The 22912-nt window shown below is 50.6% G+C and overlaps 1 protein-coding gene across 1 annotated transcript in view; it reads left to right on the forward strand.

The window, feature by feature from the left end:
* Positions 1–22912, forward strand: part of haspin (histone H3 associated protein kinase) — a 56288-nt gene that overhangs the window by 1912 nt on the left and 31464 nt on the right. Inside the window, 3 exon segments of the mRNA XM_056280509.1 lie at positions 17041–17467; positions 17470–17801; positions 17804–17956. Of these exon segments, the coding sequence (XP_056136484.1) occupies positions 17041–17467; positions 17470–17801; positions 17804–17956 (912 nt within the window).

The raw sequence follows: 22912 nt of genomic DNA on the forward strand, positions 1-22912 counted from the left end.
ACTTCGCAGCAAATGGATTGGACACTCGAGATGAGAAAACCAAAGCGGTATTTCTTACGGTGGTAGGAAAAAGGGCGCATAGCTTGCTGATGGATTTGTGCGCGCCAGATAAGCCATCGGGTAAAACATATGAAGTACTGGTGGGAATGCTAGAAAAGCACTACATCCCGAAAACCAACTTTATTGCCGACAGATGCAAGTTTCACGGAAGAAACCAAAAAGAAACCGAAACAATAAGTGAGTACATTGCAAGTTGGAGAAAGTTAGCAGCCACATGCAACTTTGGAACATTTTTAGATGAAGCACTGCGTGATAGGTTTGTCTGTGGAGTTATTTGCAACGCTCCCCAGCACGTGGACCAGAGCAACGCTCACAGTCTTCGGGCAAATAGAGATCCTATCCAGCCTCAGCTCTGCAGTGCCAGAGACGACTGCTGTGTGCCGACAAGGTGCATGGTGGATGCTGTACAGAACATTGACACTGGTCAGACATTGGACAGTGGAGGGGCCGAACTTTTTGCAATGGACACGGGTAAAGGTGACATTGTGAAACCCTACTATGTGTATGTCAGTGTAAATGGTACAAGGGTGAAAATGGAGGTAGACACTGGCCCAGCCGTGTCAGTGATATCTGAAACTCTACTTAAACGCAGGTTTAAAGATGTGAAACTTAGTCCTGAAAATTGTGTGCTGAAAACCTACAGTGAGGAATCATTGCCATTGATAGGAAAATTCACAGCAAAGGTGAAATGCAAGGAACGCTCAGAAAAGCTAGAACTACTAGTCGTGAAAGGAAGAGGTCCTGCATTAATGGGCAGAGACTGGATAAGTCAATTAAAGCTACTGGTCAAGAGTCAACAGAGTGGCTCCTGATACAGTGGATGATGTGTGTGCCAGACATGCATGAGTGTTCAAACCTGAGCTAGGCAAGTTAAAAGGTATTGAAGCCAGACTACATGTAGTTCCAGATGCTGTGCCCAAGTTCTGTACGCCTAGAAACGTGCCTTATGCATTAAGAGAAGCCGTAGAGAGAGAACTGGCAAAATTGGAAGCTGAAGGTGTCATCTCACCCATTAATTACAGTGAGTGGGCAGCTCCAATAGTTTGTGTGCCTAAAAAGGATGATAGTGTGAGAATATGTGGAGACTACAAGGTCACCATCAATCCATGGTTGAATGTGGAACAGTATCCACTACCCAAAACCCAAGATTTATTTGCTAAACTAGCAGGAGGTCAGCACTTTACCAAATTAGACTTGTCGCAGGCTTATCAGCAAGTTCTGTTAGAGGACAATTCAAGACATTACCTAACTATCAACACACACAGAGGGTTGTATCACCACAATAGGTTACCCTACGGTGTTGCTAGCGCCCCTGCTATTTTTCAAAAGATTATGGATCAGGTTCTTTAGGTCATGGAAGGGGTCATCTGTTATTTAGATGACATCTTAATTACTGCGCTGTGACTGGCCAGTCTGCGTTTCGGAGGCGTGGCTTAGCGAAGGGTGAATTACCCCGCTCTTTTTGAGCCGTCCTGGTCGCTGCTCCACCCCCTCTCTGCTGCGTTGAGGGGCGCCTATTGTATTTTCAAATCACGTCAGGACACAGCGCTGTCGCTCGACACGACCTCTCCGTGGCATTCTTTATTTAGACTGACACAGCATCAAAGGCAGACCCGATCAAACAACCCAGAGCCCGCAGGCATCACCAATCGATCCCAGCACAATAGAACAGCACCAAATCAAATGCAGCACTGTCGATGTGTGCATACATAACATCCCCCCCCCCCCCGGCAGGATTTCAAACATGAAAGGTTGACACAAAGTCCTCTAGGTGGCCAGGGCGTAAACGTGTGCGAACAGGTCGCGGGGCGGCCTGAGGCTGGGCAGGCCGAGGTGGGGAGGGAGATGGCAGGGGGAGCTGAGGCCCAGAAATGTCTGGGGCCCGTGTAGGAGCTGCATGAAGCCCCGGGGCGTCTCGCCATGCTGAGGGAATGGCTATGGTCGTGTCACCAGCTGTGTGTGGCGGAGCTGACACCTTCCGTAGACGACTGGAGTGCCACCGAGTGCCATCGCTGAGGAGGTAAGTGGCTGGGCCCAGCTGACGGGTGACTTGGAGAGGAGAGGACCAGTATGAAGCCATTTTATTGTCCCTGTGGGGCCTGCGGACCCTGACCCAGTCTGACACATTGATGTCTGGCACCCTGGTTCGTTTTGACTGGTCAAACCGTTGCTTCATCCGCGTCTGCTGACGAGTGACTGAGGCTCTGACCCCAGAGGGAGGTGCCTGAGGTGTGGAGGGGCGGAGCCTGTCAAGGGGCATGCACAGTTCCCGGCCTAGCATGAGAGAGGCTGGGGAGACGCCTGTGGTCGAGTGCTGTGTGGCCCGATAGTGCAGCAGAGTGTGACGGATGGCCTGCGTGAAAGAGCACCCTTGGGCCATGTGTGCTCTGAGGCCGTTCTTCAGTGACTGGTGAAAACGTTCAACGCCGCCATTGGCCTGGGGGTGGTAGTACGCAGTGCGTATATGACGGATGCCCTTGCTTTCGAGATAAGCAGTGAACTCAGCAGAGACCAGCTGAGGGCCGTTGTCAGTGGTGATGGCCTTTGGGAGGCCCCAGCGAGAGAAAAGAGAGTCCAGGAAGTCGATGATGATCTGTGAGGTCACAGTGCCGGAAGTGGTGAGTTCAGGCCATTTTGAGTGTAGATCGTAGGCGACCACCATGAAGCGTTGGTGGTGGGGAACTCCATGGATCTCACCACAAATGTCCAACTGCAGGTGTTCCCAGGGCTGAGAGGGCCAGGCGAGAGGTTGCAGGGGTGGGGGAGCCTGGTGGCCAGTCTTGCCACTCACAAGGCAGGCAGAACAGTCCTTCACCAGAGCCTCAATATCTCTGTCTATCCCCGGCCCCCACACCAGGTCTCGGCAGCGCTGTTTCAGTTTCACAATGCCCAGGTGGCCTTCATGCGCTGTATTCAAAACACGTGCACGGAGAGCAGCTGGGACCACTGTGCAAAACCCACGTGCCACGCAGGTGTCGTTCCAGCAGGAGAGCTCCTGTCTGACTCGGGCGAACGCAGCCAGCTCCTCTGGGACCTTGTGAGGCCAGCCGTTCTGGATGTAGGTGCGGAGCTGGGAGAGGACAGGGTCCTGTTCGGAGGCTGCCCTCAGCTCCTGCAGAGAGACAGTGGCCTGGAGGGGTGTGTGTAGCATTTGGACAATGTCCTTTTCCACACAGTCAGTGTCCGTCTGTGGAGCTGGGGTCGAGACAGAGCGAGAGAGCAGGTCGGCGACAACATTGTCTCTGCCTGGGGTTAACTGCAGGCTGAAGTTGTACTGGCGGAGGCGGTCAGACCAGCGGTGCAGCCTCAGGGGTTTGTGGCCTGTCCCAGATGTGGACAGCAGCGCTGTCAGGGCCTGGTGACCTGTCCTGAGGGTGAAGGAGCGGCCATAGAGGTAGAGGTGCCACCTTTCACAAGCCCAGATACAGGCTAACGCCTCACGCTCACCCACGGAGTACCGCTGCTCGGTCAGGTTGAGGGCACGGGAGGCGAAGGCAATGGGCTTCTCCACACCGTTCTGGGTTTGAGACAGCACGGCCCCTATCGCTGTGGCTGATGCGTCACAGGTCACAAAGGTGGAGCTGGAGATGTCGAAGTGAGCCAACACTGGTGGTGAAGTCAGTTGAGTCTTGAGATCACGCACAGCGTCACTGCATGCCTTTGACCACACCCATGGCTCGTCCTTACGCAGCAGCTGGCGCAGGGGGGCTGTGGTCGCAGAGTACTGGGGAAGAAACCTCAGGTAGTAACTTGTCATACCCAGGAAGGAGGCGACCTGGGCGGCCGAGCTGGGCTCAGGGATGGCCTGAATGGCGTCCACGTTGGATTGTAGTGGAGTTACACCGCTCGCTGACAGCCGGAACCCCACGAAGTCGATGGCTGGCACAGAGAGGACACATTTCTCAGCATTGAGAGTTAGCTTGTGCTTGGACAGGGCTGCGAAGACCATGTTAAGGCGCTTGTCGTGGATTTCACTGGTGGGCCCGTGTACCACTATATTGTCCAGATAAATGGCCACGCCCAGTATGCCAGCCAGCACGGAGACCATGATTTTCTGGAAGCAGCTAGGGGCGGAGCTGAGACCAAAAGGCATCCTGGTGTAGCGAAACACTCCTGCATGTGTCACAAAGGCTGTGAGGTTTCGGCTGCTGGGGTGGAGGGGCACCTGTAAGTACCCCTGTCTGAGGTCGAGCTTGGAGAACACCTCAGAGCCATAGAACTGAGCAGTGAGTTCTTCTGAGGTAGGCAGTGGATACTTATCAGGGACCACTGCCTTATTTACTGCACGTAGATCGACGCAGACACGCAGGCCCCCCGACTTCTTCTTAGCCACCACGAGGTTTGAGACCCAAGGTGACGCGTCCACCGGTTCAATGATGCCAGCTTCCAGCAGTTGTTGCAGCTCGGCGGAGACCCCATCACGGAGAGCCAACGGGATGCGGCGCAGTGGTTGGATGACAGATTTCACAGCAGGGTTGAGGAGAGGTTGATGGGTGAAGGCGGAGAGGCAGCCCAGCCCCATAAACAGCGATGGCCACTTCTGCTGCCAAGGTGTGGCGACAGTCAGGATTGCTGCCCCCCTTGTGTCTAAGAGGGAGAACCCCAGAGCGGAGAACAGGTCCAGGCCCATCAGGTTGGCCCCACGGCGTGCCACATGAAAAACTGCATTGGGCACCAGCTTGGTTCCATAGCAGACAGTCACTTGGAGAGAGCCAACCAGATCGATTTTGGAGTCACCATACCCACAGAGGACAGCTGAGGGTGCGGACAGTGGCAGTGAACCGAAAAATTGACTGTAGGTATCAACATTCAGGAGAGACACACTTGCACCGGTGTCCAACAGCAGGGGGATGCACACATCATTAATGTTGACTATGCATGATTTGAATGACACTGGCCCAGAGCTCACCTTGTGAATGACGGCGGTTGAAGACTGGGGGGTGTGGCCCTCTGACCCAGCCGGGGAAGATCGACAGACGTTGGCAAAGTGATTGTGCTTACCGCAGCTACGGCATGTCTGGCCACGGGCAGGGCAGTTCTGAGCCCTTGAAACATGAGACCGAGACCCACAGTTACCACAGGACTGTTGAGGGCGGGGCCGAGAACGCCGTCGTTGCAGTTGCAAGACGTCCCCAGTGGAGTCGGCGCCCGCCTCGCTCTGGTTGGGTTGCGTCCCGAGGGGCAGCCGTGAGTAGAGGGAGGAGTCGTTGGCAGCTTGACTGGAGGTGGCCACTTGCTGTGTATTTAGCATAGCAGCACACTCAGCTGCTCCCTCAACCTGTAGTGCGATGGTAATTGCTCTGGACAGCAGCAGATCGTCTTTTTCCAGCAGGAGAGTCTCACGCACCTTTGCGTTGTTGGTGTGTTCGATTAGCTGGTCGCGAACCATCTCGTCCTGAAGCGCGCCAAACTTGCATGAGCTAGCTAGCCCTCGCAAATTAGCTACGTACTGCCGCACAGACTCACCAGGCAGTTGGTGTCGCTGACGGAATATAAATCGCCGAAAGAGGGCACTCTGTGGAGCAGCGAAATGGGTGCTCATAAGTCCCACAGCTTCGGCAAAGCTTGTGACGTTCCCCAGAGACCCGAGCACACGATGACCCTCTACTCCCAAGCAGTGTAGCAACAGAGCCGTCTTCCTAGCCTGGCTCACGTCGTCGAGCCCTGAGGCGATGATGTAATTTTCAAAACTATGTAGCCAGCGAGTCCATGGTACCGGAGGCTCGCCAGGTAATGCCAGGAAGGGGGCAGGTGGTGGGAGAGAGATATCAGCCATCCTCGTCGCCAATATTGTATTTTTAAATCACGTCAGGACACAGCGCTGTCGCTCGACACAACCTCTCCGTGGCATTCTTTATTTAGACTGACACAGCATCAAAGGCAGACCCGATCAAACAACCCAGAGCCCGCAGGCATCACCAATCGATCCCAGCACAATAGAACAGCACCAAATCAAATGCAGCACTGTGGATGTGTGCATACATAACAGCGCCTTCGACCAAGCAGAGGAGGCGCTAGTGCGGCGACCAGGACAAATACTCACATCCGACTTTCCACCCTCAGACACAGCCAACTGTGTCTGTGGGGACGCCCGATCAAGCCAGAGGTGACACGGGGATTCGACCCGGCGATCCCGTGTTGGTAGGCAACAGAATAGACCGCTACCCTACCCGGACGCCCGAGAAGATCGTGCAGTGACACCGGTAAGTGCATAGAGGATTTACTGAACGACGTCAAGGTAACAGAGAGACGTACACATCCAAATAACCCGGACGCACACAATACATTCCTGGCGGTGATTCAAGATTGATGCGTTCGAGGGGCAGCTCGGGAACCGCTACAGCCGGGACGCGAACCCGTGTCTGCTGCACCACGGGCGACTACGTTAACCAGTCGACCCTTTAGTCCTCGTTAGGGGAAGCCATTGTTACCATGGGGAGGGGCAGAATAAAAGAGCACTTCTGAGGTCATGCGGTGTATGGAACACAGTAGCTGCCATTAACTGAATCCTTGCCTCTCCTTTCCCGTCAGTTCCGTTCGGTTCTGACTGAGTGTTAATTAAACGGCACTCTCGGGGTCGTGCGATGTATGGGACACTAGAGTTGCGAATAAGGGAGCTCTATCTCTCATTCTTCCACGCCGGCTCGCCACAACAATTTGGCCAGACAAGAATTATATGTAAAAAAAAAAAATGCACATGGAAACATTGTTCGCACTGTATGCCATCCTATTCCTGTCTCCGGGCAATCACATCAGCGTGTATTTGTTTTATTTACTGCTTAAGTTTAACATTATTGGCTCATTACACCGACCTTATACCTGCTACTGAAAGGACGCTCCAGTGTTTCAGTTAGGACATCTTTCGGTGAAATCTCCATCTCCTACAAATCCACCTCCTGGCATAATATGCTCAATGTACGCATCATGGTGATGCATAACCACGCAGTACATGGTCCAGACCAGCCACCTGACAGCACATGGCCTCCAATACGGTGGGTAACAGCGACATTGGGTAGTGTTGCCGACCCTCTCTTCGCCCCTAAGCACCAGCTCCACGATTTATGGTCTTTTCAGACGGGGAGCGATTGACGCGCCTTAATAATAACATTTTCAACGAGAGGTGAGCGGGCAGGTAGGGAGGCGCAGGCAATCTGTCAGGTGGCGCTACAAGTGGGTGTAATCCCGTGAAACTGCCGAGGTCGTGCTCGTCTCACGCACATGCCCGCCCGCTGGCGGAGTTGAATTGTCTTACACTTTTTTTCTACGCGACGCGCAGTGTCACCCCATAAAATGGACGAGAGACGGATCCTTTCTGTGTGTGTAATGTTATTTGGTTATAGACTCTAGTTTTTAAGTATTTCTGGAAGATTTATTGGAATACGTTGCTATAGCCTATAGATAAAATATAGTGCTGGCAGGGATGCAGTAGTGCACTGAGGCCGTTTCCATTGTTACCACGTCAAGCGCCTGGCAGTTACATCGCGGAGCGCTTGACTGCCTATCTATTCAGATGAGGCGCGCGTTGAGACCCTGCTGATCCAAACGGGGATGCGGACGGAATGTTGCTGAAATGCATACGCACCTTGACATAATTAAGAATTTTGACAGTACAGAAATGATTCAGCACTGTTTCAGCAGCAGTTTATGAAAATGGACTGCATGTTTCGTCCTTGGCTGTAACCCTGTAAAACACATTTTTACATCCGGTAGAAATACAATAGTGGTCTCTCTTTTGGTTTCTTCTGTCCTGTGGCTACTCAGTCTCCAACTTTATCTTTTACCGTTGTATCTGTTGAAGAACCCAGCCACTGAGGGTGCACAAGCCAGTGCGTTCTTGGTGCCGGACAGGTGTGGGTTCCATTTCTGCTCGTGAACAATAACGACTCGGGGTCCTTCGACTACATATGACGTCATGGATTATGTTGCTAGCTAGTGTTGTTTAACGCTAGCTTTATAGTTATGTAGCTGTGTGTTTCTTACAATCCACGTTGACATAGATTTGGTTATTAAAGGTGCGAGGGCCGAAGGCCTGAGCTGCGTCTAACGAGCGAGGCCGCAAGCTCAGGACCCCCCCCCCCAATCTACTGTTTCCCGCTGTTCCTAAACGGAACTAGCCCCTACCCAAGCCCCTACCTAATCATAATGCGTGAAGTAGTGATGTCATCTATAGTCGCAGGACCCCGAGCACATCCAGTAGGGCGAATAGATCAAGTACCGACCAAGCCCAGATAAATGGGGAAGGTTGCGTCAGGAAAAGCATCCAGCGTAAAGCATTTGCTAAATCAAATATGCGGAACTTTTCATACTGGATCTGTCGAGGCCCGGGTTACCAACGACAGCCTGAGTACCGTTGACCAGCAGGGAAACTATGTTACTGTTGGGCGAAGCAGAAGGAGAGGGGGAAGGCATGTCCAGAGGCAGCGGGAGAGGAGGAAGGGTAGGAGTGTGGAGGTGAGAGTCGGAACTTTAAATGTTGTCACTATGACTGGTAAAGGTCAAGAGCTGACTATGATGGAGAGAAGGAAGGTAGATACTATACTGTGTGTGCAAAAGACCAGATGGAAATGGAGTAAGGCGAGGAGTATCGGAGGTGGGTTCCAACTCTTCTACCATGGTGCAAATAGGAGGCGAAATGGGGTCTCCCCAATTGTATCCGGTCAATTACCCCACTCTCTTCCAAGCTGCCCCGATCGCTGCTCCACCCCGCCGATCCGGGGAGGGCTGCAGACTACCACATGCCTCCTCCTATACACGTGGAGCCGCAAGCCGCTTCTTTTCACCTGACATTGAGGAGTTTTGCCAGGGGGACGTAGTGCATGGGAGGATCATGCTATTCCCCCCAGTTACCCCGCCCCCCCGAACAGGCACCCTGACCGACCAGAGGAGGCACTAGTGCAGCGACAAGGAAACATACCCACATGCTACTTCTCATCCACAGACACGGCCAATTGTGTCTGTAGGGACGCCCGACCAAGCCGGAGGTAACACGGGGATTCGAACTGGCGATCCCAATGTTGGTAGGCAACGGAATAGAACATTAGGCTACCCGGACGCCCTAGGAGTATTTCTGAAGGTAGCGTATGTCAAGAGTGTGTCGAAGGCGAAGAGATTGTCAGACAGAGTGATGAGTATGAAGGTAGAAATCAAAGGTGTGATGATAATAATAATTATAACAATAACTTTATATAGCACTTTTCTAAAACAATGTTACAAAGTGCTTTACAAAGAAATAAAACCAGACAAGGCAAAAATAAGAGTAAGACCAAATAAGTAAGAGTAAAACTAGAAACAGTATAAATAAATAAAAGCAAATATCAAACATTTTTAAAAGCTTTCATGAAAAGACAAGTTTTAAATTGAGATTTAAAAGCTAGAGACTTCGTTTGTCTTAGTTGAACAGGAAGAGAGTTCCATGGCTTGGGGGCTCTAAAAGCAAAAGCCTGATCACCCTTTGTGTGATGAATGTTATCAGCGCATATGCCCCGCAAGTTGGGTGTGAGATGGAGGAGAAGGAAGAATTCTAGAGTGAGTTGGATGAAGTGGTCCAGAGTGTTCCCAAGGGGGACAGAGTGATGTTTGGAGCGAACTTCAATGGGCATGTTGGTGAAGGGAACAGAGGTGATGAGGAGGTGATGGGTAGGTATGGTGTCAAGGAGAGGAATGTGGAAGGACAGATGGTGGTGGAATTTGCGAAAAGGATGAAAATAGCTGTGGTGAATACGTAGTTCAAGAAGAGGGAGGAACACAGGGTGACGTATAAGAGTGGAGGAAGGTGCACACAAGTGGACTATATCTTATGTAAGAGGCATGATCTGAAAGGCACTGAGAGTGCAAGGTGGTGACGGGAGAACGTAGCTATGCAGCATCAGATGGTGGTCCGAAGGATCACCTTGGTGATCAAGAAGAGGAAGAGAGTAAAGGCAGAGCCAAGGATCAAATGGTGGAAGTTGAAAAAGGAAGACTGTTGTGTAGAGTACAGGGAAGTGTTAAGACAGGCACTGGGTGGTAGTGAAGAGTTGCCAGATGGCTGGGCAGCTACTGCAAAAATAGTGAAGGAGACAGCTAGGAAGGTACTTGGTGTGTCATCTGGGCAGAGGCAGGAAGCCAGTGAGGCTTGGTGGTGGAATGAGGAAATACAGCAAAGTATACAGAGAAAGAGGTTAGCAAAGGAGAAGTGGGATAGTCAGAGAGATGAAGAAAGTAGACAGGAATACAAGGAGATGCAGTGTAAAGTGAAGAGAGAGGTGGCGAAGGCGAAGGAAAAGGTGTATGGTGAATTGTATGAGAGGTTAGACACTAAGGAAGGGGAAAAGGACTTGTACCAAATGGCTAGACAGAGGGACCGAGCTGGGATGTATGTGCAGCAGGTAAGGGTGAAGAGGATAGAGATGGAAATGTGCTGACAAGTGAGAAGTGTGTTGAAAAGGTGGAAGGAGATCTTTGAGGGGCTGATGAATGAAGAAAATGAGAGAGAGATAAGGTTGGATGATGTGGGGATAGTGAATCAGGAAATGCGGCGGATTAGCAAGGAGGAAGTGAGGGCAGCTATGAAGAGGATGAAGAGTGGAAAGGCAGTTGGTCCAGATGACATAGCTGTAGAGGCATGGAGGTGTTTAGGAGAAATGGCAGTAGAGTTTTTTACTAGATTGTTTAACACAATCTTGGAAAGTGAGAGGATGGCTGAGGAATGGAGAAGAAGTATACTGGTACAGATTTTCAAGAATAAGGGTGATGTGCAGAGCTGTAGCAACTACAGAGGTATAAAGTTGATGAGCCTTAGCATGGAAATATGGGAAAGAGTAGTAATAATAATATATTTTATTTGTGGGCGCCTTTCAGCGCACTCAAGGACACCTTACAAAACACAGTTAAAAAAACAAGCAGCACTGTATCAGACAGCATCAAATCAAAACAAAGCGGGGTAGACAATAAAAAGTTAATACAACAGATAAGTATAAAATCATCATCTGCACAAAACTCAGTGAAGCGTGGATCAGACTTAATATGCCAGTTTGAAAAGGTACGTTTTGAGATGGGATTTGAAGGTTGAAAGCAAGTCACTGTTGTGAATGTCTTCTGGGAGAGAGTTCCATGGGTGGGGGGGCAGAATGACTCAAGGCTCCACACCCCATGGTAGTCAAGCGGGCCAATGGTGTAGTGAGCTGGGGAGCAAAAGTGGATCTGAGAGTGCAGGAGGGCATGTGGTTATGAACGAGTTCAGAAAGATATGAAGGAGCTAGGTAATTAAGGGCCTTAAAGATGAGAAGCAGTATCTTGAAGTCAATATGGTATTTAACAGGGAGCCAATGGAGTTGCTGAAGAACAGGAGTGATACGATCTATGGAAGGAGTTCTGGTAATAATATGGGCAGCTGAATTCTGGACCAATTGAAGTTTGTGAAGACACTTGAGGGGAAGCCCAAAGAGGATAGAATTGCAGTAGTCAATACGGGATTTAACCAGGGTATGAATGAGTATGGCAGTGCTGTTAGGTGTATGTGATGGGCTAAGATGATTAATATTGCGTAGGTGGAAGTATGCAGACCGAGTAACATTGTTGATGTGAGCTTTAAAAGATAATGTGCTGTCCAAAATGACACCCAGACTTTTAACCTGAGGCGAGGGAGGAACTATAGAATTGTCAATAGTTAGGGGGAAACTATCAGATTTAGCCAAAGCAGATTTAGTACCTACTAAGAGGACCTCAGTTTTATCACTATTAAGTCTGAGGAAGTGGTATGAAAACCAGGATTTAATTTCTAGTAAGCAGTCAGAAAGGGGAGTGGGTGGAAGAGCGGAGGTAGGCTTGGTGGATAGATAAAGCTGGGTGTGGAAGGTAGGTTAAGAGGAGAGGTGATGATTAGCAAGCAGCAGTAAGGTTTCATGTCACGAAAGAGCACTACAGATGCAATGTTTGCTTTGAGAATGTTGATGGAGAAGTATAGAGAAGGTCAGAAGGAGTTACATTGTGTCTTTGTGGATTTAGAAAAAACATATGACAGGGTGCCGAGAGAGGAGGTGTGATATTGTATGAGGAAGTCAGGAGTTGCAGAGAAGTATGTAGGAGTGGTGCAGGATATGTATGAGGGAAGTGTGACAGTGGCGAGGTGTGCAGTGGAATGACGGATGGGTTCAAGGTGGAGATGGGACTACATATAGGATTGGCTTTGAGCCGTTTCTTGTCTGCAATGGTGATGATCAGGTTGACGGACGAGATCAGGCAGTAGTCTCAATGTACTATGATGTCTGCGAATGACATTGTGATCTGTAGCGAGAGAAAGGTGCAGGTTGAGGAGAGCCTGGAGAAGTGGAAGTATGCACTGGAGAGAAGAGGAATGAAAGTCAGTAGGAGCAAGACGGAATACATATGTTTGAACAAGAGGGAGGGCAACGGAATGGTGAGGTTGTGAGGAGTAGAGGTGATGAAGGCATATGAGTTTAAATACTTCGGGTCAACTGTTTGAAGTAATGGGGAGTGCAGAAGAGAGGTGAAGAAGAGAGTGCAGGCAGGGTGGAGTTGGTGGAGAAGAGTGTCAGGAGTGATTTGTGACAGAAGGGTACTAGCAAGAATTAAAGTGAAGATGTACAAAATGGTAGTGGGACCAGCTATGTTGAATGATTGGAGACAGTGGCACTGACAAAAAGACAGGAGGCAGAGCTGGAGGTGGCAGAGTTGAAGATGCTAAGATTTTCGAGTGACAAAGAAGGACCGGATTAAGAACAAGTATGTACGTAGTATATTAGAGGGACAACTCAGGTTTGACGGTTTGGAGATAAAGCAAGAGAGGCAAGACTGAAATGGCTTGGACATGTGTGGCGGAGAGATGCTGGGTATATTGGGAGAAGGATGCTGAATATGGAGCTTCCAGAGAAGAGGAAAAGCGGAAGGCCAAAGAGGAGGTTTATGGATGTGGTGAGGGAGAACAGGCAGGTGGCTGGTGTGACAGAGGAAGATGCAGAGGACAGGAGGAGATGGAAACAGATATCTGCTGTGGCAAGCCTTAACAGGAGCAGCTAAAAGTGGCAATAGTAGTAGTAGTAGTAGTAGTATTAGTTGTATCTGTTGAACTCAGCCAAGCCAACCATTCCATGACGTCACAGGTTATAGTTATGCAAGATGGTGGCGTTCTTGCCATGAAAGATAAAATGGGACTTCTTCTTTTTTCTGTTATAGTATGTTTACATTTGTCATGATTGTTATATAATTGTTGATTAGAGTGGAAATAGAGTGGAAATACACTTAGTAAATCATGTTAACTTGACTGACTGCTTTGTGTCCACTCTAATGAAGCAGCTAGTGGGTATGATGAAAGGAGTCCACTCCAGATCAGTTCTACATTGGGACCTCAAATTGCAGAACATCCTGGTGGAAACGACCACAGACACCCCACCAGGGACGAAAATCTGATATCAACTTTCGAGGGGACAATTATGTGAAATTTTCTCAAGTGCAATTCCTGAGGGGGACACCAAAAGTACTGCTGTAACACATAGCCTACGTTGTGATATGTTAAATGTATATTGAGGAACCATAATTGCATTGCTAGTTTCTCTCAATTTCAAACAGCCACAAACATTGGTTGATACCACTGTAACTTAGCTAAGTTAGCTAGCAAACGTCAGTTAACCACTAGCTAACATAAAGAGTGACCTGTTATTCAATGCAGCGAAAATGAAGACTGGTCACAATTATAAATGTGTTTTATTGTATTGAGTGGTAGAAGAAATGTCTAACATATCATTTGTTTGAATAACTTACTGGACCGGAGGTTAATGTTAGCCACCAAAGAAAGACTGTTAGATTTCCCACACCATTGTAGTACTCAGGAGGAGGAGGAGGAGGGCGCAGTGGGAGTGGATCAAACCATTGTGATCTAAAGGGCGGGGGATCGCGATCTTTTGAAACTTAAATATGCACTATTAAGTGTCTATAATCAGCACATGTGCTTTCGTTGTGTATTATTAATATTATTGAAATTACATAGTTATGTTTATAGCGATATATTGGGGGGGGGATATATCAATTTTTTCCCAGGATGGGGGGGCGGGGGGACAAGACCCCCCCCGGGATTTCCGCCTATGCACCCCACGTCTCAAGCTCATGGAATTTGGTTGCGGCTGTATGCTGGATGAGGGACTTTATACGAAGTTCTCTGGTACACTTCCTGAGTTCAGTTTGTTTTATTTGAAGTTTGCCCATGTCTTCATCCTTCTCTGCTGGACGTCTGAGTATTATGAAGTACTTATCGTTAAAGTTACAGTTCTCTCTCGCTGTCTATGTGTATTTTAGGCATACACTCCGCCAGAATGGACCAAGTTTGCTATCTACAGTGTAGGTCCATGCACTGTGTGGCAGCTGGGTGTTTTGCTATACGATATTCCGTCTGGACATCACCCCTTCCGCAGCAGAATGGAAATTCTCTTTGATGAACCTGACATCAGTGACGAGCTGTGCCCATGTAAGATGAACATATTGTAGCGAAGTTGCTACCACGTCAGAATTGTGCCAATTGTCCTGTTTTACCCATCAGGCACTGCGTGCAGATTGTCAGTTGTTATTAAATGTTTTGTAAGTGTTTTATGTGGTTGTATGTGTTTATGTGATTACTATTTGTTGTGGTGTAATTGCAGTTGTCATTCTGTTGTGTTGTGTAACCTTGTAACTGAACCCCTGAACAACTTTGTTGTTCGAGTTGATGACCCCCATGTGTTGCGTCACACTTTGGTAAGTTCTTGTTTCTGTGTGAGTTCAATAAACGGGCTGCAAAATGTATCTTTGTCGTTGCTTCTATGTTCGCCACACTGGTGTCAGAAGTGGTATTGCGGCCAATACCCACAAATCGAAGATAGCAATGTCAAGAAGATGCTTCGATGTAGAACACCGGCAGATTGAGGACTTCATCGAGTGTCTGGAAAAAGAGCTTTCCCGGGGAGAGAGCATCGCCGCTCGGAAGAAGATGTCCCGCGGAGGAAGGGCGGACAGAGCCAGCGCCCCCAGTCCTTCAGGACCCGACACGGCCGGCCGGTTCAGCGATTCGGAGGCGGCAACTGCCGCCGAGAAGTCGCGGCCTACTCTGACTTCAACAGCCATCATGCCGACGCCATGTCATCGCTGGCCGCCGTTGTCTCCACCGCCGTCTCATTGCCGGCGCCGGCCGCCACCCATCTACTATCAACAGCCGCCATGCCGCCGCCAGCCGCCACCATGTCATCGCCAGCCGCCGTCGTCTCATCGCCGGTGCCGGCCACGGCCCATCCACTATCAACAGCCGCCATGTCGCCGCCGGCCGCCGCCATTACGTCACCGGTCACCGTCACCACTTTGCTGACCAACGTCACTACAACCCCAGCACCCCCTGCTAATGTGATGCTGCCATCCCCAAGCATCTTCAAGCTCCCACGGTATGCGGGCATCACAGCCCTGGAGCCATACCTAGCTCAAGTGAAACTGGTAGCAAGTCACAACCAGTGGAGCACCCAAGACACTGCTGCTCATGTTGCCCTGGCGCTCGAAGGGGATGCGCTGCAGGTATTGCTCGACCTTATGCCGTCAGAACAGCAGGATTACGAGACACTGGCCGCTGCTTTAGACCGACGCTTTGGTCAACGGGTCTCTACTGACAGCATGCGAGACCGACTGGCCCGCCGGCGCCGCCAAGAGGGCGAGACCCTGGGAACCTATGCAGCAGACGTGCACTTCTTTGCACATCGTGGCTACCCCACCTTTGATCCAGCAGCTCGTGACGAGTTAAACCTGAGTGCCTTCATCCAGGGGTTCACCCCAGAGAGGTTGAAGGAGCACCTCCGCATCACGGCACCTACAGCCTTCAAGACTGCATTGGAAGAGGCAGAGAGGGTGGAGGCTGTGATGGCCCCACACAACCAACCAAGACCCCGAGGGCGTCAGGCTGAGGTCCACGCAGATGAAGGAGATGTCGAAAGAGGGGTCGTCTGCCAGGCTTGTCCGTCACCACGCCGAAAGCAACCAGGACGACGCCAACCACCCTTCAGACCTTGGTCGCCTCGTGATCCATGCTACCGCTGTGGAGAAGCGGGGCACAAGGCCCGTGACTGCCCTGCCCCTGCACCACGACGCCGTAGCACTCCCCAGTCGGAAAACTAGAATGGGGTGGCACCGCGGGGAGACTGCTACCCAGCCAACCGACCATATCCCCCATTAAGAACTCTTCCCAGATCGGCAGAGTGGGCCACGCACACGGTCTCTATCTTTGTTGCTCCATTGGTGGACACCGCTGCTGGGCCCTTGTGGACACAGGGTCCACCATCTCCATTGTGCGTCCAGGGGTGCTGCCAGAGACAGAGTGGAGGCCCACCACCTGTAAAGTCAGAACTGTGACTGGGGAACTAACCAGCATGCTGGGGAAGAGAGCATTGCAGGTGCGGGCAGGGAAAGTTGCAGCCACCCACGAGTTTTGGTTGGCTGAAATACAAGACCCTTGCATCATCGGGCTAGATTTGCTGACTCGCTGGGGGGCTCTGGTCGATGTGTCGAGTAATGCCATTCACCTTGGCACAGAGACCCTGGCCCTCCGGCGCCGTCCAGAGAGGAAGGTAGGATGTATCCACATCCAGCCAACTCCACCTGTCACCCTGCCGCCGCCGCCTCCACTGCCAACCGAGGGGATGACGACACTGCCCAGCCCACCAACAATGACGACGACCCTCATTGAGGCTACCATTCCTCAGACACCCTCGCCGGACACTTGCCGCCATCCAGGATCTGTATCAGCGGAGCAGTGAAGGGCTGGACCCTCAGCAGAGTCAACAGCTGAAAGACCTGCTCCAACAGTTTGCTGAGATTTTCGCTGCACGTGAAGAGGAGTGCACCCAGACCAACCTGGTGCAGCACACAATCGACACTGTTACAACCCCACCCATTAGACTGCGACCCTACCGGTTAGCGCTTGCCAAGCGTGAAGCTGCAGAGCGGATGATTCTAGAGATGGCTGCGGCTGGGGTGATAGAGCCATCCAATAGCCCTTAGGCCGCCCCTGCCATCCTGGTCAAAAAGAAAGATGACACCTGGAGGTTCTGTGTGGACTTTCGTCGGCTGAACAATGCAACTCGCAAGTACTCCTACCCCTTGCCCCGCATTGACGACGCTCTGGACCACATCGCAGGGTCACAGTGGTTCAGCTCACTTGACCTACGGAGCGGTTACTGGCAGGTGGAGCTGGCACCAGAAGCCAGACCCAAGACGGCCTTCACCATCGGTCAGGGACTCTGGCAGTTTCGTGTGATGCCCTTTGGTCTCTGCAATGCCCCCGCCACATTCGAGAGACTAATGGAGAGGGTGCTGGCTCACATTCCCCGCAACCGGTGCGTGGTTAACCTTGATGACCTTCTGGTTCATGCCGCTGACTTCGAGCTGGCCCTAGAGAACCTCCGTCAGGTCTGCGCCTGCACCCCAAGAAATGCAACCTCCTTCGACGTGAGACCAAGTTTTCTGGCCATGTGGTGGGGGCAGAGGGCGTGGCCCCTGATCCTACTAAGGTGGAGGCGGTCGAGAAATGGCCAGTTCCGCGAAACGTCAGCGAGGTGCGCAGCTTCACGGGGCTCGTCTCCTACTACCGACGTTTTGTCCGCAACTTTGCCTCCATTGCCAGTCCCCTACACCGTCTCACCGAGAAGGGACGGGAGTTCCACTGGGACGACAACTGTGCAGCCGCCTTTGCCCGACTCCGCACTGCCTTGATCACTGCACCCTTCCTGATCCTAAGTGCCGCTTCATCGTGGACACAGACGCCAGCAATGTGGGGCTGGGGGCCGTCCTGTCTCAGGAAGTTGCTGGGGGAGAGAGAGTGGTGGCTTACTACAGTCGTGTCTTGAGCCGCCTTGAACGCAATTACTGCGTTACACGACGCGAGCTCTTGGCGGTGGTCGCGGCGTTCAATCATTTTCGCCCCTATCTCTATGGCCAGACCTTTCTCCTGCGGACGGATCATGCGGCCCTGATCTGGCTGCTCAGCTTTAAGGAGCCCGAAGGCCAGGTGGCTAGGTGGATTGAGGAGCTGCAGAGCTACGACTTCGAGACCCAGCACCGAGCTGGGCGCCTGCACAGCAATGCAGATGCCCTCTCTCGTCGTCCCTGCAAGGATTGTAGACATTGTGAGCGCCAAGAGGAGCGAGACAGAGCAGTCCTCCAAGTGTCCACCACGCGGCAGGTTGAGCCAGAGGAGGCGTGGCTGATGGCAATGGACAAGCAGGAGTGGCAAACAGCGCAGGATAGTGATCCCACCCTGGCCAGGGTGGGACAGTGGGTCGACGCCAAGGCACGCCCCCACTGGCAAGCTGTCTCTGCCATGTCGGTGGAGACCAAGGCCTACTTTTCCCAGTGGGCCACCTTGGCCCGGCGTGATGGACTGTTGTACCGGGTCTGGCAAGCGCCGGGCCGGGGAAGAAGTGTGTGGCAGTTTCTGGTGCCCAAGGACTGGCGCCAACGAGTGCTACGGGCAGCCCACGGCTCGGTGGGGGCAGGTCACTATGGGGTGGCAAAGACGCTGAACAAACTGCGCCAACGGTTCTACTGGGCTGGATGCAGGCATGACACTGAACTTTTTGTGCACTGTCGTGATGCCTGCACTGCCAAGAAAGGACCAACCAGACGCTCCCATGCCCCTCTACAACAATATCAGGTGGGGGCCCCCATGGAACGGGTCGGTGTGGACGTTCTTGGCCCATTTCCCACCACAGACAACGGAAACCGGTACGTCCTTATGGCCATGGACTACTTTACCAAATGGCCTGAGGCGTATGCGGTCCCAGACCAGAGCGCTGCCACTACAGCCGAGCGACTGGTGTGTGAGATGTTCTGTCGGTTCGGTGCGCCCGAAGAAATACACAGCGATCAGGGGCGGAACTTCGAGGCACAGGTATTCGCTGAGGTGTGTCAACGCATGGGGGTGAAGAAGACCAGGACAACGCCCCTCCACCCCCAGAGCGACGGACTGGTGGAGAGGTTCAATCGAACGCTCACCACACAACTCGCTATTGTCACCTCACGGCACCAGCGAGACTGGGACTGTCATCTACCCCTGGTCCTGTGGGCGTACCGGTCGGCAGTACAAGAAAGTACTGGGTGTACACCGGCCGCGCTCATGTTCGGGAGAGAACTGCGGACCCCTGTGGACTTAGCCTTTGGCACGCCCCCGGGTACTGACCTTCCCAAGATACCCGGTTTCGAGTACCTGCGGGACCTCCAACAACGTCTGGCCGAGGCACATGAGTTTGCTCGGCAGCATCAGGAACAGGCAGGTGCAAAACAAAAGCGGGCATATGACACTCGTTGTCAGGGCCGCTCCTTCACCCCAGGAGCAAAGGTGTGGGTCTTCAACCCAACCCGGAAGAGAGGAGTCTCCCCCAAGCTCGCCAGCCAGTGGATGGGGCCCTGTGAGGTGTTGGAGCAGCTTTCGGATGTTGTGTACCGGGTGAAACTGTGTGTCCGGGGGCGGGTGGTAGTTCTGCACCGGGACTGTTTGTCACCTTACCGCCCCTTGGCTGAAGAACCTGTAGATCAGTTTAGCCCACCCGGGACGGTCCCTCCTACATCCACAGGCCCTACCAACCGGACAGACAGTGGGGAACAGGGACCCGTGCCCCCGCGGCGGCGGAGACGGCTTCCCCTTCGCTATAGGGACTTTGTTGTCGGCTGAGGACAGGCGACACGCTGGAGGGGGTAATGTAGCGAAGTTGCTACCACGTCAGAATTGTGCCAATTGTCCTGTTTTACCCATCAGGCACTGCGTGCAGATTGTCAGTTGTTATTAAATGTTTTGTAAGTGTTTTATGTGGTTTTATGTGTTTATGTGATTGTGATTTGTTGTGGTGTAATTGCAGTTGTCAGTCTGTAGTGTTGTGTAACCTTGTAACTGAAACCCTGAATAACTTTGTTGGTCGAGTTGATGACCCCCATGTATCGTGTCACATTTCGGTAAGTTTTTGTTTCTGTGTGAGTTCAATAAAAGGGTTGTAAGGTCACCTTTGTCGTTGCTTCTACGTTCGCCACAATATGCAAACTTGGACGCATGCGAGCAGGACCCACCCCCACGCACGCACTGTATGTGGTTGTTTGGTCCTTGTCTTTTCTCCAGATTGCCAGGATTTGCTGCAGAAGTATCTGTCAAAGCATCCCCAAGAACGACCCACCTTGGGGCTGGGGGCTGGCGCTGCGCTGCTCCACCCCTGGCTGAACTGATTCAGCCCTGGGCAATGCCGTCTCACATGAACCGACAAATTTCAGACACACTTGCCCTTGGACCTCTGAACATTGACTCTACTACTACTATTATATACTTTTGGCTGCTCCCGTTAGGAGTCTGAACATTGACTCTGAACACTGGCTCTTTTTAAAAATGTTACCAAACTATAAAGATGAAAGTGAAAGACATTTTTATGTCTTTTTTTGATGATGTACACTACCGTTCAAAAGTTTGGGATCACATTGAAATGTCCATATTTTTGAAGGAAAAGCACTGTACTTTTCAATGAAGATAACTTTAAACTAGTCTTAACTTTAAAGAAATACACTCTATACATTGCTAATGTGGTAAATGACTATTCTAGCTGCAAATGTCTGGTTTTTGGTGCAATATCTACATAGGTGTATAGAGGCCCATTTCAAGCAACTATCACTCCAGTGTTCTAATGGTACAATGTGTTTGCTCATTGGCTCAGAAGGCTAATTGACGATTAGAAAACCCTTGTGCAATCATGTTCACACATCTGAAAACAGTTTAGCTGGTTACAGAAGCTACAAAACTGACCTTCCTTTGAGCAGATTGAGTTTCTGGAGCATCACATTTGTGGGGTCAATTAAACGCTCAAAATGGCCAGAAAAAGAGAACTTTCATCTGAAACTCGACAGTCTATTCTTGTTCTTAGAAATGAAGGCTATTCCATGCGAGAAATTGCTAAGAAATTGAAGATTTCCTACACCGGTGTGTACTACTCCCTTCAGAGGACAGCACAAACAGGCTCTAACCAGAGTAGAAAAAGAAGTGGGAGGCCGCGTTGCACAACTGAGCAAGAAGGTAAGTACATTAGAGTCTCTAGTTTGAGAAACAGACGCCTCACAGGTCCCCAACTGGCATCTTCATTAAATAGTACCCGCAAAACACCAGTGTCAACATCTACAGTGAAGAGGCGGCTGCGGGATTCTGGGCTTCAGGGCAGAGTGGCAAAGAAAAAGCCATATCTGAGACTGACCAATAAAAGAAAAAGATTAAGATGGGCAAAAGAACACAGACATTGGACAGAGGAAGACTGGAAAAAAGTGTTGTGGACGGATGAATCCAAGTTTGAGGTGTTTGGATCACAAAGAAGAACGTTTGTGAGACGCAGAACAAATGAAAAGATGCTGGAAGAATGCCTGACGCCATCTGTTAAGCATGGTGGAGGTAATGTGATGGTCTGGGGTTGCTTTGGTGCTGGTAAGGTGGGAGATTTGTACAGGGTAAAAGGGATTCCGAATAAGGAAGGCTATCACTCCATTTTGCAACGCCATGCCATACCCAGTGGACAGCGCTTGATTGGAGCCAATTTCATCCTACAACAGGACAATGACCCTAAACACACCTCCAAATTGTGCAAGAACTATTTAGAGCAGAAGCAGGCAGCTGGTATTCTATCGGTAATGGAGTGGCCAGCGCAGTCACCAGATCTGAACCCCATTGAGCTGTTGTGGGAGCAGCTTGACCGTATGGTACGCAAGAAGTGCCCATCCAACCAATCCAACTTGTGGGAGCTGCTTCTGGAAGCGTGGGGTGCAATTTCTCCAGATTACCTCAACAAATTAACAGCTAGAATGCCAAAGGACTGCAATGCTGTAATTGCTGCAAATGGAGGATTCTTTGACGAAAGCAAAGTTTGATGTAAAAAAATCTTATTTCAAATACAAATCATTATTTCTAACCTTGTCGATGTCTTGACTCTATTTTCTATTCATTTCACAACATATGGTGGTGAATAAGTGTGACTTTTCATGGAAAACACAAAATTGTTTGGGTGATCCCAAACTTTTGAACGGTAGTGTAAGTGTGAAAGAAAATTCAAAATTTTTAATGAAAGCATGAAAGAGTAGCGTCATATTGTGATTACATGTCAATAAAGATGTCTTCAAATGCACAATATAATTACTGATTGTAGGAGAATACAACGTCTGCCTGGGTTTGCTTTCCTGTATTTTCAAAACTGATCAGATGGCGCCACCTAGGGACTGACACTTTTTCGTGCGTCAGAATACAGTGGTCACCATGTGGCCAGCAAACAAAGTTAATAAAAATAGCTTACAAATAACTGACTTGATTTGCGCTTCTTTTAATTTTAACCTGGGGTTTGATTAATTTTGCTATTGGGTTTTTTGTCTGTAGTGATCGAGTGTCCCCTCCTCCCTGGTACTGTAAGTAATATGCTGTCTGTATTTAGTAAATTTATCTCTCAGAGTTGCTCCATTGAAATCTGCTGAAATTATGAGTAGAGTGTCTGGGTACTCACGTTTCATGCTTGTAATCTGTTCTGCCTGCTGCTGCTGCTGCGCAAAAAAAGGGAGAGAGGGAGATTATGGGTTTCCTCTGGGTGCTCCGGTTTCCTCCCATAGTCCAAAGGGACGTAGGTATGGTGAATCAGTCGTACTAAATTGTCCCTAGGTGTGGGTGTGTGTGTGTGTGTGTCGCCCTGTGATGGACTGGTGGCCTGTCCAGGGGGTCTCTCCACCTGCCACCAGGTGGCAGGTGGAGAGACCCCACCTGTATGCCGGGATAGGCTCCAGCATCCCCGCAACCCTGAGAGCAGGATAAGCGGTTCAGATAAGATATATAAAATAGTTCAAAGTTGAT

This window comes from Lampris incognitus, chromosome 5 (assembly GCF_029633865.1).
Source record: "Lampris incognitus isolate fLamInc1 chromosome 5, fLamInc1.hap2, whole genome shotgun sequence".
NCBI lineage: Eukaryota > Metazoa > Chordata > Actinopteri > Lampriformes > Lampridae > Lampris > Lampris incognitus.